This window comes from Sander vitreus, chromosome 9 (genome assembly GCF_031162955.1).
Source record: "Sander vitreus isolate 19-12246 chromosome 9, sanVit1, whole genome shotgun sequence".
Lineage (NCBI taxonomy): Eukaryota > Metazoa > Chordata > Actinopteri > Perciformes > Percidae > Sander > Sander vitreus.
The window spans coordinates 5,857,999-5,873,229 of NC_135863.1; the positions used below are offsets into that span (position 1 = coordinate 5,857,999).

Sequence of the window (15,231 nt, forward strand, 5' to 3'; positions counted from 1 at the left end):
CTGCACGCTAGTAAAAAAACAAACAAACATGTAATTCAGCCATATTTACAAGTTGCAGACACCGGACAATGGCAAATCCTATTATGCTATGCAGGAATACTGGCATTGCTCTCTGCCAACTGGAGGGGAGCAAAGCTCTACAGTGAAATGAGTGAAGAAGATTTGAACAGAATAAATAATGACAATGGCGAGAACAAGGGAAGAAGGACCCCCTGCTGCTTATCATTTAATAGCAACTGCACCAAATGTTTTCTTTCAACCTGACACTGTGCATAGCAATTAACATGGCTGCGTGGAGGAGGAGGCAGCAGAGGATGACAGACTGAATGCAGAGGGATAACGAAAAGTAGAGGAGAGATGAACATTAGCAAATGCAAGAAGAATGAGACAGGGGGTTGTAGAATTGAATCTAGAGAACAAAACGAAAAGACAAAAAATGTCAGTGCCCTCACCATTTTTGTTGATGAGCAGGGCCAGATACTCCCTGTAGAAAGAGTTAACGTAGAGCAGCAGAGCAGGACACTGACTGGTCCTGAAGCTCAGGGAGATGTTTTCTCCTTTCAGTGTCACATCAGAGTAGATGGAGGAAGGCAAGGCGCTGCTGTTCCTGCTGAGTTCATAGGGCTCCTTGAGGTTGTAGGCGATGGATGTTGAAGACTTAAAGCTGGCTGAAACCTCTGAAAGTTAGAACGTTGACTAGTGAACTTCATATGCATCTCTTTTTGCATCTTTAATAAGAAACTGCTTGTCACTGACTGAAATTAAAGGTCAATTTGGAGTGAAAAACAAAAGAAAAAAGTCTGAGTAAAAATACTTTTCTTGTTTGTTTTATATGTTTACTGTTCCGGAAATATAATACAATTTATTTACAGCTGAAATAATATCAGCAGATAAAAGCCAAGTGAACCACATTTATTGGTATCTTTTTTCCTTAACATACATCAAACTACTGTAAAGCTTTCAGCACAAACCAATTTGTACTTTAAGATTTCATGTAACAAATCCCAAATGTTTTTGTTGAATGGCTCTTTTCATTTTGGCTGAAACTGGTAAATTCTGTCTGTAAATTTAAGTTTTTTTTTCGATGAAAATTGATAGCGCTTTTCATATCTGTTTAATATGAAGCATAGACTGGCAGCTGGTTAGCTTAGTTTAGCATAACGACTGGGAACGGGGGGGAAATAACAATCCTGGCTGATTTTGTTACATTTGGACAGAGCCAGGCTAGCTGTTTCCCTCTGTTTCCAGTCTTTATGCTAAGCTAAGTTAACCAGTTGCTAGCTGCAGAACAAAAAAACATGTGAGTGGTATATTCTCTCTATTTCTAGGCAAGAAAGCGAATAAGTGTATACTCCAAAATGTTGAACAACCTTTGACAACTTATTTCTCCAGTAGTGACTGAGTTTGATATTAAGGTACGTTGACTTTCAACACTGTCCAACGAGCCCTTGATGCATCACATGGCGGACATAATGGCATGGTGGCCTAGAAGAGTCCTTTAAGATAATCCTGATGCTTGACCTTCAGGACAGAACAGGCTCATTATGACCCACTCCAAACGAGTGTTGAGAGCCCAAGCTGTGAACGAGAGAGGCAGTCAGGGGCAGTCTAATGTCTGCTGACTGAAGGATCCTCTTCAGAAAGCTGTCTGATCTTTGCTCTCTCACCTCATTACAGCACCAGGGATAGGTCATAGCCTTATAATTGTGTTCCGTAAAGCTGTAAAATAAACCTCTTTGCCAGCTTACAAATTAATCAAAACTTGCTGCATTTCAAGTAACATGTTTATTATTGTTGTTTGCTGAAATTTAAATGTGTGTTGGTAGTAGTCTATATCCATGACGTTCCGCTTCCGGGATTGCTCTCATTCTGCCGGAAATTCTGCCGGATGAGACTCTTTTTGGATGTCCGTTTTCGGATGTCCCGTTACCTTGCGCTTTCTTTGTGTTGCAATTCTAAACTCCGGTGGATTTATGAGGACTATGGTTAGCTGCTCCTCAGATCTCTGCAGGGTAAATCCAGACAGCTAGCTAGACTATCTGTCCCATCTGAGTTTTCTGTTGCACGACTAATACAAGTTTTGAACGTACACATGTCCCACCAAAACAAGTTCCTTCCCGAGGCTATTTTGCAGCGGCACCATGGCTCCACTCGGCGCTTAGCATCGCCCAAGACGATTGTTTGGTTTAAAGAAATGCCAATAAACCAGAGCACGTTTTTCTCCCATCCCGGAATGCTGTGTAGACTAGCCAGACCCTACTCCGCAGCGCTGTGGAGGAAGGTCTGGCAATGCGAGACTAGGTTGGTAGCAATTGACGGTTTGCTAAACCCCTCCCCCGAACAGGGATCGTCCAATCATATAGCAACGGTAACTGGACGTGACAGACCAGACCAAGCTGCAAACGTTTGCATGTCCGGCTAATACGTACGCATATCTTAAGTAGTAACTCAGCATTACCTCCAAGGGCAGGGGCCTTTCATAGTACTGTACATTACTTTATGGGGTTACAGATTACGTGTAAAAAAAAAAAAAAAAATAGTCCTAGCCAAACTTGTTATCCAAGATGTCATTACATTTGCCAACCCCATACGTTAATTGTCATCCATAAAAGCCTTTTCCCGAACAAAGTTTGAAAATGCAAACAATAAAGCAAAATCTAACCTGCTTTTCAAAGTGTGTAAGCTAAGCAGCTAAACAGGGTTATTTCAGTACAAAATTACAGTCTAATCTTTCTTTTCTAATTATACTTATAATAGTAGAAATAACAATGCTGGTTCTTTATTTAAATATTTTCTACATAGATCACCAACAGTTAGGATGCAGATCTTTTCCCTGCCACATGCAGCTTTAGCCTGTAGTCTTTTAGCAGGATATCAGGTGTATATTTAAGGCCCTTTTAGAGGATAATTGTTTTAAAAAGTCAGCTTGAAACATTAAAAAGTCAGCTGAAAACAGTGTTGTTTGCTCGCGGAAATGTACAGAAACAAATGTAGCAAAAATACATTTTATGACTGGACCTTACTGGACCTTCATATACCATTGCAGTGGATGTGGCATTCCTGACATATGCATGTTATTCCTCTGAGTCTGACTAATGCATCACTGCCTGTGACTGCCATATCTAACAAAATGGCAAACAAATCTCTTCATCTTTATTTGGAGAGCCTCTGAATAGCACAGACTGAGCTGGCAAATAAAATGCAATAAAAAGCAGCAGAATAGGCTGCTGTTCAAATCAAGCAGTCAAGACTTTAATATTATACTGATACCATACGAGAGATATATAAACTCACTGTTGAGTAAAAGGTGCAATATGACATAAAAAACAAATTAAGGTACTAGGGTAACAATTCAATACTGGGAGAAAGAAAAACACCACAACATATTTTGAAATCTTTAAATATGTTGTATTACTATTATAGTCACAATCAATACATAATCAGTCCCTTAACATTTTAAGTTGAATGTGTGTGCTGAAAATTAATTTTATTTAAAATACAGTTTTAGCTAAACTTTTATCTTTAAAGTGCTCATATTATGCTCATTTTCAGGTTCATAATTGTATTTAGAGGTTGTACCAGAATAGGTTTATGTGGTTTAATTTTCAAAAAATACCATATTTTTGTTGTACTGCACATTGCCGCAGCTCCTCTTTTCACCCTGTGTGTTGAGCTCTCTGTTTTAGCTACAGGGTGAAGGCCGTATCTAAGAGTATAAATTATAATTTTTTAATAAAAAATACAAATATATCCTACAAATACCTGTATGGAGCTGTATAATCAACTTGGTATTTGGTTTTCGCAGCTCACAACAGTATACTACAGTTCTTCTCAGTTGCTTTGGTGCATTTCTCAGATCAGAGATGACAATAATGTGTAACTTTGTCACATAGGGAATAGTGCTCCCTTTCATGTGCATTGTTCATTAGACTATACTTACAGAGTGAACTGTTAAATATGGACAACAACACAAAGCAGTTTCACTATCTTGGTATAAACAATGGCATAAGGACTTTGGTCAGTTTGATTCATTGGTATAAATACTTGCTTTGGACACAAACAAAAGATTTCCAGCACGATACACGTTTTTTTCAGGTCAGTCACTATGCGGTGCAGTTTACATCATTTGTTTTAAGAAATGCACTCACTGTTGTGCAAATGCAATTATGATTTGACAAATGCACCAAAGTAACTGAGAAAAAATGTAACATAGGATTGTATTTCAGTGGAGACATATATGTTGCTACAATAATCTACACAGCTGGCATGCCTATTATGGTGAAATATGCTTCCACAGCATAGTTTTGTGTCCGAGGTCTCTGTACTACCTCAAACTTGTGTCGTAGTCTATACAGCTCTGGGAGATTGCTGACGGCCAAAATCAACCTCTCGTCCATGTTTCGTTTGTGGATCCACGTGTATTCTGTGTTTTTGTTGTTTTTTTCAGACACTTGAATGCACGTCACAGCGCACTGCGGCCGCTCTTCCGCGTGCCGTGGTCAAAGTTGAACCATGTTGAACTTTGACAGCGGCACGCGCAAGAGTGGCCAGCCGCAAAATGCAAGACCAGTTCTTCGCAAGCCATTGACAATAATGGGTTTCATAGCGCAGCGCTGCCGTTTGCGCGTACAATGTGAAACGGCCCTGAGGCATCTCACTTCTGTTCAATCTTTGTTGGGAGTCGCACATACGCAGCAGCTATGTAAGCACTGCTAGCTAGTCAGTTGCACAGTATGAGGGCGTGCCACGCTAGCAGCTAGGCGAGCATTATAACATGTTTTACAAAGTGACGAGTGTTCACCACGGAAGTAAAGGCTGGACTACAATAGAGCTGTTTGGAGCAGTTTGTGAACAGTGTTTTCTGTTGGAGATGGTAAGTCCCTTTGGGGTGGACTTTGGGCTTTTTCACTTTGTAAACCTATAACATGTTTAGAGCCGTTTGCTGACGTTATCATTATCAGTCCAGTTCAATGGTGGTTGAGTTTTTCAGTCAGCTACCAAACAGAAGTTTGTGTGTATGTGTGTGTGTGTGTGTGTGTGTGTGTGTGTGTGTGTGTGTGTGCGCATCTGTCTCACTCAGTGGGATACACGTCACGCATCACAGCAATATATGAGAGTGCTGCGCCACCTGAAGGAGAGCTTTTAAAACTTTGAGTTTTATACGTGGTTGAATATTTATACCTCTTAACGTTGATGCAGTTTAGAACAGAAACTTGAACAATTTGTTGCTTAATGTGCATCTGACATCACATTATTTTCCTCTGCTGATTTATGCTCTGTGGTTGACAAATCTGGCAGCTTCTTTTACATTTTCGTTTAGACCACTAGTGTGTTGTCTTTGCATATTAGGCTTAGACATGCTCATTTTATTTAATGTAGAAAAATTGAAACCATGGCAGTCTTAAATTACAAATCAAGCACTTTATTTCAATGGCTACTTTTCAGGTTTTCTTAAATTATTTAAATGTGTTGACAAAGGACATTTTGTGATGACCTGATTATATCTGTCTTATAATATGTCAGCAAGCAATGCATCATCAAGGCTGTGTTGTAGATGATGCTGATGTTGCCTTTTACCCTTGCACAGTTAACCATATGCAGTGCACCCATCCATATGATGCACATTGCACAGATAATTTGGGTGATATGAATGTAAGATGATTGCAGAAGTGACACTGATCTGTGTTTTTGTTTATTATTTTTAAAGAAATGGCAGAGCAGATTCCGAAAACAAATCCAGTGTGGCAGGGTTTACATTTTTATGATGTAAATTGAGAGAGCAAAAGCAGTCTCTGCTCCAAATATCGGCTCAAGAAAATCGGCAGCCCGTATCGGTCATCGGCTAAGGCTGATGGAAAAAAAATCGGTATCGGCACTAAAAAATCCATATCGGTCGATCCCTAATTCACAGATCTAAAATCATGTTATCTGTACCTATGATTAAAGGTCATATTAGCAGTAGCTTGAAAGAGAACTAAAATAACAAAAAAAAAACTGGAAACAGAAGCACAACTATCCTTTCTGTGCATTAAAATGTCATTAATTTGACACAGAACGTCAATGATATCAGGGCTCTAGTCTTTGGATCGGTGTATTTACTGGCAGGAAGTCTCCAGTGTGTATTTAAATGTATGTACCTTTATGACAGAAGGCTCCAGTGTAGGCTGACTGGTCACAGTTGCAGGAGAAACCATTGTCCCTCTCCACACAGCGACCCTGGTTCTGGCAGAGTGAGCCGTAGCTGCTGCAGTGGCCTGGGCATCCATGTCGGACCCCTGGGGTGATCTTCGCCCTCTCCTCCAGGTCCAGAGTGACGCCGTTCAGCTGCAGAGAGCGGATGCAGCCCAGAAAGCCTTTTTGTCTGGACGCAGTGCCTCCTGCCAACAAAAACAAGTACATATGATACACTATTACGAGCACATTCACTGTGAGTTGCCTCAGATTTGACTGACACAAAGTAGCCCAATCAGAGCTAAAAACCTGCCCATGTTCAAGAGCATCCCCCTAATTTGTCAGAAAACCGCCCAATCTGGCAACAATGGTCACACCTGTTTCATTCTGTCTCTGTATGATTGTAAATATGTAATTCTTTTGTTTTATCTGCAATAAAGAATATATGAATGATAGGCACATGTTGCGACCCCATGTCTGCTCTGCAGGGCACTGAGACACTGACACTGCCTGTATCACGGTGCTGGCTGTTGATTGGCTAATCGCGTGGCTGATGAGCCATCTGGTGTCTGAGATTCAAGAAGCATGAGGCAAGCAAAATAAACTTTTTTCCTCCTTTCACCTGATAATTAACATTCTAATATAGCAACCGCACACTGTTCACAGAGTTTAGACTTGGCAAAATTACATTTCTCCCGCAGTTTAAAGCTGCCGACGTCTTATTTTATATCCACGCATGAAAGTTGTTATTGTTCTTACAGACTGGAATTGGCAGGATATTACTCTCGCAGTGTGAGTCTGGAAAAGCTTCAAATGTTCAGCCAGAGCAGTTTTTCATACCACTAAATCTCTAACCTCTTTGAGGCTCTATGTCTACTTCTGCAGCAGTTATAAACACATTAAGAGCACACAGAGTGGTAAATGTAATTGTTGACGGCTCAATAAAGAAACATTTAATCACACTGAATGAAACACATGCACAGCAAATGTCTATTAAATGATGATTTAACCAGCAAACTACAATGTTTGTAGAAAATACTGGTTGTGACTGCAAAAAAAATATCACATTTTTGGTGCACTTTGAGTTAAAGACCAATGACAGACTTGTGAGGGCCAGAACCTCTGACAGAGGGATAGAAACAAAGGACAGGAAGTGCCTGCTAAATAAGTCCTGCAGGGGTGAAAAGAAAAACTATTTAACCTATTAATATGTACACTGAGTAAATGTTACTGCGTTACATTTTCAAAAAGGGGGGGTTACATGATGATGGTAATGTTATGGCGGAACTATTAAATTAAACAAAACCTACAAAATTGCACAAAAATGTCAACGTATGGAATAGCATCACACCGTTCCTGAATATGAACCACAGCACAGAGCCCTTATGTCCAAAACATAAATACATTCATTTTCTATTGATGGAACTTTGCAGCCTGAGCACACAATTGATTATCAATTACAAATATATTCACTAGAATTAACCAGAAAAGTGGACAAAACTTAAAACAATGGCCAACAATAAATATAAAAGATGCTTCCATCCCTCCAAATTTTATCTGACCATATGTTTTGTCATGTGACACAAAGAACTAAGCAGGAAGACAAAAACACAGATATCCGGTCACATCAGCCAACACAGACACTATAACAATACAATAATTTATTAATACGAGTATTATTTTAACTATGGCTCATACAAGGATGTGTGTTACAGTGTGTACACAAAATAAATTCCTTCCTATGGCAATAAATGAAGCTGAACCAGAAGAACTTTGTGTTATATAAATTCTGCCAAGGCAATATTACAGCTTATTAATTCAAACTATGGAATGCCCTGACTTATTAAGTTATACAAGGTAATTTTATATATTAGAAATAAGACACACTATTCATAGCAATATAGATGTATTTGCAGTGTTGTGAATTATGATTTCACAGAAGGGAAGCTGCTTACATTATGGATTAATAACAATTTCTGGAGCACATGGCCTTTCCAAAACAAGAGAGTACAGATACCCTAATGCATATTGCTTTTCTGTAAATCAAGTCTTTGTCAAACACAAAACACCCTTTCCCACAGCGGTCTATTTCATAATGCCATCAAATTTCCATTTAAAAAATCCCTCTGCATCGCCAGTATACCAGGACAAGTGCTGCCCATATAAGGAGAACGACTCATGGCCACTTCTGTCTGGCTGTTCAGGGAGGATTATTAGCTCATCATTGCCAGCCAATCAATGCTGTTGGTTGATTTTCTCTTCAGAATGCTTGTTTACGAATGAACGAATGTCCATAATATTTGCTGAAAGCCTCATAATACAAGGTGGCTTTAATCCCCTCAAACACAGACAGAAAAGAGTGCAAGGTTAAACAGAATTATGAATGTCTGTGGAAAAGATGAAATGAAGATAGGAGAGTTTAAATTGATGAAATTCAGAGGAACCGAGAAACATGGAATTGTTGAAAAGTTTATCCAAAATGTGTCCTTCTAGTATCAAATAATCAGCTTGAATTTATGATTTACGGTGTACTCCTGCTACAAGTTGTCACAGCTTAAATTAAAAATGTTTATATTAAGGGACATTAAATGTTTTTCTTATTGTCAACACATCCCATGAAACAAAACTAACAATGAATAGATCTTATGAACAAGTATTGCCTGTCCAGTCACAGCCTGATATGGCTTATCCTTTTGTGCCATAGAGCTCCATTGTTGTCCAAAAGACACATCAGTGAGCCACATTGTTGCACTGAGTGACATTTCCTTTACTACAATGGACATGGCCACTGTACTTTATTTTGAGTCAATCCCACATAGGCTGTCCTGCTGCTAGAAATACTCACTAAAGCACCAAACGTGTATTGGTCATCAAGTGAAAATAGTCCCCAACAAATGCATAATTTAACGTTTGCTAAAAACTTCAGTGCCCAGCTTTTTTAGGAAATTACTGAGACCTTTAAAAAAAGAGATAAACATTTTTCATTTGTTTTTTTAAAGATGTATATCTTCAGTAGGACACATGGACTTGGGGGTGAGTGTCACAAACAGAGAAGACGGAAAGTATTCAGATTCAAAGATAATGTGGCTCAATGGTGTTTTAAGCCCCCAACGTCTTCTTCCAGGCAGCACTGCGACCATTGACTTCAAGACACATAACCCTAACCATAACCCTAACCATAACCATAACCATAACCATAACCATAACCATTGCCTAATCCTAGTGCCTTTCAGCAGCGCTGCCTGGAAGGAGACGTTGGGGCTTAAAACACAGATAAACGTCAATGTGTCATCAGGTAAAATACTTGTACATTCTTAAGATACTTGTCAAAATGAGCTTGATTCGATGTTGCATGGAAAAGGACTTTCCAAGCCTTCTTTTCCATGATCTTTTTAATGAGTATGTATTTTGCATGTTTTTATGCAATTTTACAATCAGCAGGTCAATTGGGTCCCATACAGGTGTAGGTGCAGCTTTCTCCAGCTTTCTCTCTTTTTTTTTTTTCTAGCACAGAAATACTTTTTCCTCCTTGTACTTGTTAACACTACTCTCCACTTTCAAAGCACCACAGGCGAGTTGGGTAATGAAGGACTCAGAGGATGTGGTTTTCCTGTTATTGGATGCATGCAGCTGCCTGGTTTCCTCAACTCCAACAGCTGCCCAGCCTGGTACTTCTGTGGTGCAGAGTACAACTTTTATCCCATAATGCTGTCTAATATGAACGAAATGGCAAAGTTCTGAATTGCAGAATTTACTTTGGAAAATAAAGTCCACCAATTTCTCTGAGTGGCTTCCTACTTTAGGATGAGTTGAGACAAAAAGACTAATCTCCCTCCACTCATAAAATGCAAATGCAATGTGCATGTGTTGCTAGAGTCACAGTCTGAGATAAGAAAGGATAAGATGCAACAGCAATTATTACCAGCACTCAGCTGCTGATGAGTTTAAAAACACCATAAATAACTCTCTCTACCTCACGCCTAATCTTAATCCTCACTTTGACTTTAATCTAAACCTAACTCATTTTAACCCAAACCCAAAACATAACATTACTAAGCCTTTTAAATTAAAAACTTTGAATTGTACTCATATGTATCACATTTGGAAAGCATTTGAAAACACACACAATTCACACGCCTGCTTCTCACCTATGAATAACTGGCTGTTAAGCTGCAGATGAATGTGTCCGTCAACAGGAGCCTCCTGCGTGGCGGCAGGGAACTCGTCGACATGCAGTGATGCTTCCTTCACATTTCGCTCGGCTCGCACGCTGTGCCACCTGTTGTCGTTCAGCGGGATGTTCGTCTCCACTCGCACTTCCAGCTGCCCGTTTCCCACGTCAAAAGAGAAGACAACCTCCGAGGCAGCTGGAAAGGAGGATAATGATCAGAACAGCAGCAGATAAAGTCAGAATATAAAAATACGTTAAAGAGTGAAATTGTTGTACACACAGACTGTGGTACAGAAGAAGATGCATTCGGATGCTTGGGCGACTGCCACAGCAGCAGAGTGAGTTTGACTTGTTCCGGCCGAATTCTAATGAGCTGATTAACAAATCACCCCTGACACTTTGCGATAATTGTGTCCTCTGATGAGTGACACTTTGCAAATCCCTTATGTCGCTTCCAAACACGTTGCAGTGCTTTCTTTGACAGAAACATACTTTAAACAATCCATCATGGCACTGTGTGTAATGATGTTGACACTCTTAAAGCTGTGGCATGATGAGAAGTAGAAGAATTATTTATTCACAATTTTTTACTCTCTTAGTACAGTTGCACACACATTAAACACAGGCCTGAATTACACACATGCTTAGGACCTATACATGCTCTACACACTAATGGAGAGATGGGAGATGGTTGCTCCTTGGAGGAGCGCCCCGAGCAGTTGGGGGTTAAGTGCCCAGGGGGTGAACTGGCACCTCTCCGGCTACCTTATTTATGAATGATTTAAAAATAATTTGTTTACCAAAGACGAGTAAGAAACTAAAAGGTAACTTGGAGAGCGCAGACCTCTGCCAAGGCATGTCCTATCTCACAATGTTAATGCAGTCTGAATTTTCCCAGTTGAGAATTCCGTTTTACAATTACTCTGACATCATATGAATGCAGCACAAAAGTGAAAAATGATTTGTGTATCCGCCCCCTGCTTCGGATCCGCTCCAAAATGTAATGGGTTCTTCTTTTGCCCACGCAACACCGGGCTGACAGACAATCAAACAGAACCAAAAACCAACCTTCTTAGCTGAGGTAAATATGTAAGTTCCAGATCCAGTTGTTATCTCATATTTCTGATGTTCTAAATGAAATGTGTGAAATCCATTGAACCAGACTGTGCCATCTTTCAGTGAACCCATTAGTCAGTCTTGTTCCTCCATCATCATCTGTTGGCAGAAGTGTGAAGTGACTTCCTCCCACCTGTTTATCTGCTAGCACGATGGACTGACAGCTGGACACAGATCTGAGGTGATTCAGAGACGTGCCCAAGGCAGGGATTTCTCTACTGCTGCAGCTACAGACTCACATCTGTTAGTTTCTCTGTGTGTATTTGTGTGTGTGTAAAGTTTTTAAATAAATGTAGTGCAGTAAAAAGTATGATGAATGCCTCTAAAACGTAGTGGAGTAGAAGTAGTAGCATACAATGGAAATACTTAAGTAAAGAACCTCAAAATGCAGCCTACTTAGTTACTTTCCAACACACAGAAAGACGACATTCAACATTTTTAGCAGCAAGCAATTTAAAGACATGAGAATGTACCATGTGTCATCTGGTGGACACAATGGCGTTTCTTGTTTGGATATGTGTCCTCCAAGTGTGTGCCATCCCAGTAGGACTGAAACTCTAAAGCTAATCCAGGTTAGCATGCTGTAGTCATTAATCTTCACAGCATTGTCACAGCTCTATTAGGTTAAAAACGTAACCTATAATAAAGAGAGGTGAGCTGAAGGCCACATGGAGTCCTTTCATCCATCATAACACTGCCAGCATGCCTACATTTAGGGGTGAAGTTAGCCGACTGGTCATCATCCCTCATGGATGATGCTGACAGTGGAGGGAAAACTGTACCGCTGTGGGATTGTAGAACCATTTGATAGAAAAACCCGGAGGCATAAATTCATTTAGAGGCTGCTCTCTGGCCCAGCTCCAGTCATGTTAACAGCGGTAATAATGATACAGAGTCATCTCAACACCAGCTACTGTCATAATAATAGCAGAAATAATGTTGCCGTGAGATAAGAGACACGCTGCGCTGTAACAATGATGGGTAGGATTTGTCCTACGTGAGTGTGTGTGTGTGTGTGTGTGTGTGTTTATTTGTGTGAGTGTGTGTTCATACTGTATGTGTGAGTGTGTGTGTGAGATAGAGAGAAAGCAAGAAAAGGATGTTTTAAAGAGAGATTATGCTTTAGTTCCTACAGATCGCCTAACGCACAATTTGGCCAGTACTGTACCTGGCTCCTTGGACTTCACGCTACAGACTTCTTGTTCTTGTTCTTCTACTTTCTTACCTTTCTGTGCAGCAGAATCATTTATGATTGTGCTAATACAGAACAACACATATAAGCATTTTCAGATCTGATGCACTTATCAGCAGGATATCATTAAGTAGTGCCAAGAAGCAAACAGCACTCTCAAAATAGACATTGATCCATCCTTTCATCCACACCAACACTATTTCCTCCTTTGCTTCAGACGGGCAAGAGCGATGATTCCTTCAGGTGCTAGAGGGCTTTGTCACTTGAACATTAAAGATCTTCTCCAGACACATAGTAGCTTGTGTCTGATTTGGTTAATCCACAAAAACAGTTTAGTAAATTAAAAAATATTATTTACATTGATTCCTTTTCCCTAATTGAAGAATCCAGAATCTATGAATATGGACTTTTTCTTATTTCAAAGGTTTAACTGCCACAACTGCAACAAGTTGTTTTCTGTTTCTACTGAAAGTCCATCTTCAGTGTATGTGCACTGGTGGTTTCAAGTTTCCACATTGCACTTGTGTAAGTGGCACATTGGCTTCTACACAAGTTGTGATGTGCCAAAAACATGCTAATTTGTAGACTTCTTCAACTCAGATTTAAGGTGAGCACAGAGACACTTTCCCCCTTCAGCAGATGGATTTGAAAACAGCCCTCTATGGTTAAACTCTGCAAGTAAAGTAACAACCGGGGGACTTTAACATCATCATATCAGTTTTGATTGATCTGTCCTTTTTTTTGGGAGGACAGTCTCCCACTACCAGGTTTTTAGAACCAGGAAACATTTATATGATAATAAGGCAGAACATTGTTGAGTTCTAACTTACAGCTGAGTTCGATCCGGATGAAGTCCTTGATGCCCAGATTTTCCAGGAAGACCCCAGAGGACGACGTTGTTTTAAACAGGAAGGAGATGTCTGCATTTAGCTCTCCGTGGAAGGTGGGAAAATGAAGGTAAGATGTCTCCTTGTCGAAAAACGCAGCGTTCCAGAAGTTCTCTGAAAGACAAAGTTCTTAAATAATTCATATGCTTCCTTAATTATTTTTTTTAATACAAAGGGATGAAAAATCCTTTTTTCCAAAAAGTGGATATATCACTCTGGAACAAAGCTAATTAAAAGAAATGTCATTATGATGGCTGTATAATGAAAATCGTGTAGTAAACAAATGCACCAACTGTTCAGCTAATTAGCTGAGAACAAAGGCACAACTCCAGCTACGCTATCTCATTTATGTTGATTTATCTTACATGGCATTTAAACTGAAGGCTGAAATTAGAAGCAATTAAAACAAGGTAACATATGTCACTTAGATTAGTTCAGTATATAGCTTTTCATTAGAAGTTGTTAGTAAAGAGCATAAAAAGAGTCATATTTTATCGGCTGGTCTGCTAATTAGCTTGTTTAATTGCCCAAAGGCTATTTTTATGTTAAGAAATAATATGGCAGGGAGAAGATTGGATACAGGGGATCCTTTAGTTCAGTTCACTGTATAGTTGAATAAAACCAATTTATTGCATAATATGAAACACCATCAGAACACTGTTATAAGAATACAGAACAATATGTGTGGAAAAAAAACTGAAGTATCAACATTGATGCCAGCATCATGCAAAGCAATAACCAGCAACTGAAATGTACTTACTGTCTCCATGACAACGGATGGGTCCCACCCTGTAGGCAGCCTCTGACCCCGGCCGCTGGATGTCCCCCAGCACCAGAGACCTGACTGGGAGGGTCTCCTTATGGGTGAGCAAACCTGAGTCATTAGCCCTATAGTAGGTGGAGGAAGAGGAAGAAGGGAAGAAAAAGGGGATGAAGATGGGATTAAAAAAGAGGAAAATGAGGAGGAAAAAGAGAAGCAAAAGAAGGAAGTAGAAAAAGGGTGGGGGAAAAAGAATATGACAGAAGAGAAGGTGGAAGGGAGGATGTGGAGAAGGAAATGATGGAAAGGAAAAAGGAGTGGATAAGAAGAAGGAGGAAGTGGAGGTGGATAAGGAGAAGAAGGATGAGAGGAAGAAGAAAGTAGCACAGAAGTAAATAAAGGCAAAAAAGGAGAAGAAAGAGAGGAAAGAAGAGAAAGAAGAAATGGAACATCAAAGAGGATAATAAGGGGAGGAGGTGGGTTAGAAGATAAAGAGTGGAGGAGGATGAGAAGGAAAAGGACAAGAGGAAAAAAGAAAGTGGTGGTGGGGAAGGAGAAAGACAGGAAGAGGAAGGAGGAGGATGACAAAGAGGCAAAGGTGAAGAAGAAGAGCAGGAGGAAGGAAGAAGATGGCGACAGAGAAGACGAAAGAGGAGGAGATGTAGGAAGGAGCATAAAAGAGGATATAGGAAGGAGTAAAAGATGAAAACGAAGGAGGGGAGAGGGATTATGGATTGGAAGAAGAAGGGGGAGGAAAAGGAAAGCCACAGAGGAGAAGAAGAAGAAGAAGAAGAAGAAGGAGGATGAGAAGATGATGAAGAAGAAGACAAAGAGATTGATTAGAAAAGGAAGAAAGGAGAGCAGGACGTGTGAAAGAAGATAAAGAAAAAGAAGAGAAGGAGGTGGAGAAGATATCAACATAAGAAAGTTGAAT

At 39.9% G+C, this 15,231-nt stretch overlaps 1 protein-coding gene across 1 annotated transcript in view; it reads right to left on the minus strand.

Annotated features, from left to right (window-relative positions):
* The window catches only part of LOC144523935 (contactin-associated protein-like 4), a 95,944-nt gene that overhangs the window by 11,373 nt on the left and 69,340 nt on the right, over positions 1 to 15,231 (minus strand). The window contains exons 16-20 of the mRNA XM_078259905.1: positions 14,298 to 14,425; positions 13,481 to 13,651; positions 10,320 to 10,538; positions 6,138 to 6,377; positions 453 to 677 (exon numbers count right to left, since the gene is read on the minus strand). Of these exons, the coding sequence (XP_078116031.1) occupies positions 453 to 677; positions 6,138 to 6,377; positions 10,320 to 10,538; positions 13,481 to 13,651; positions 14,298 to 14,425 (983 nt within the window). The remainder of the gene's footprint in view (positions 1 to 452; positions 678 to 6,137; positions 6,378 to 10,319; positions 10,539 to 13,480; positions 13,652 to 14,297; positions 14,426 to 15,231) is intronic.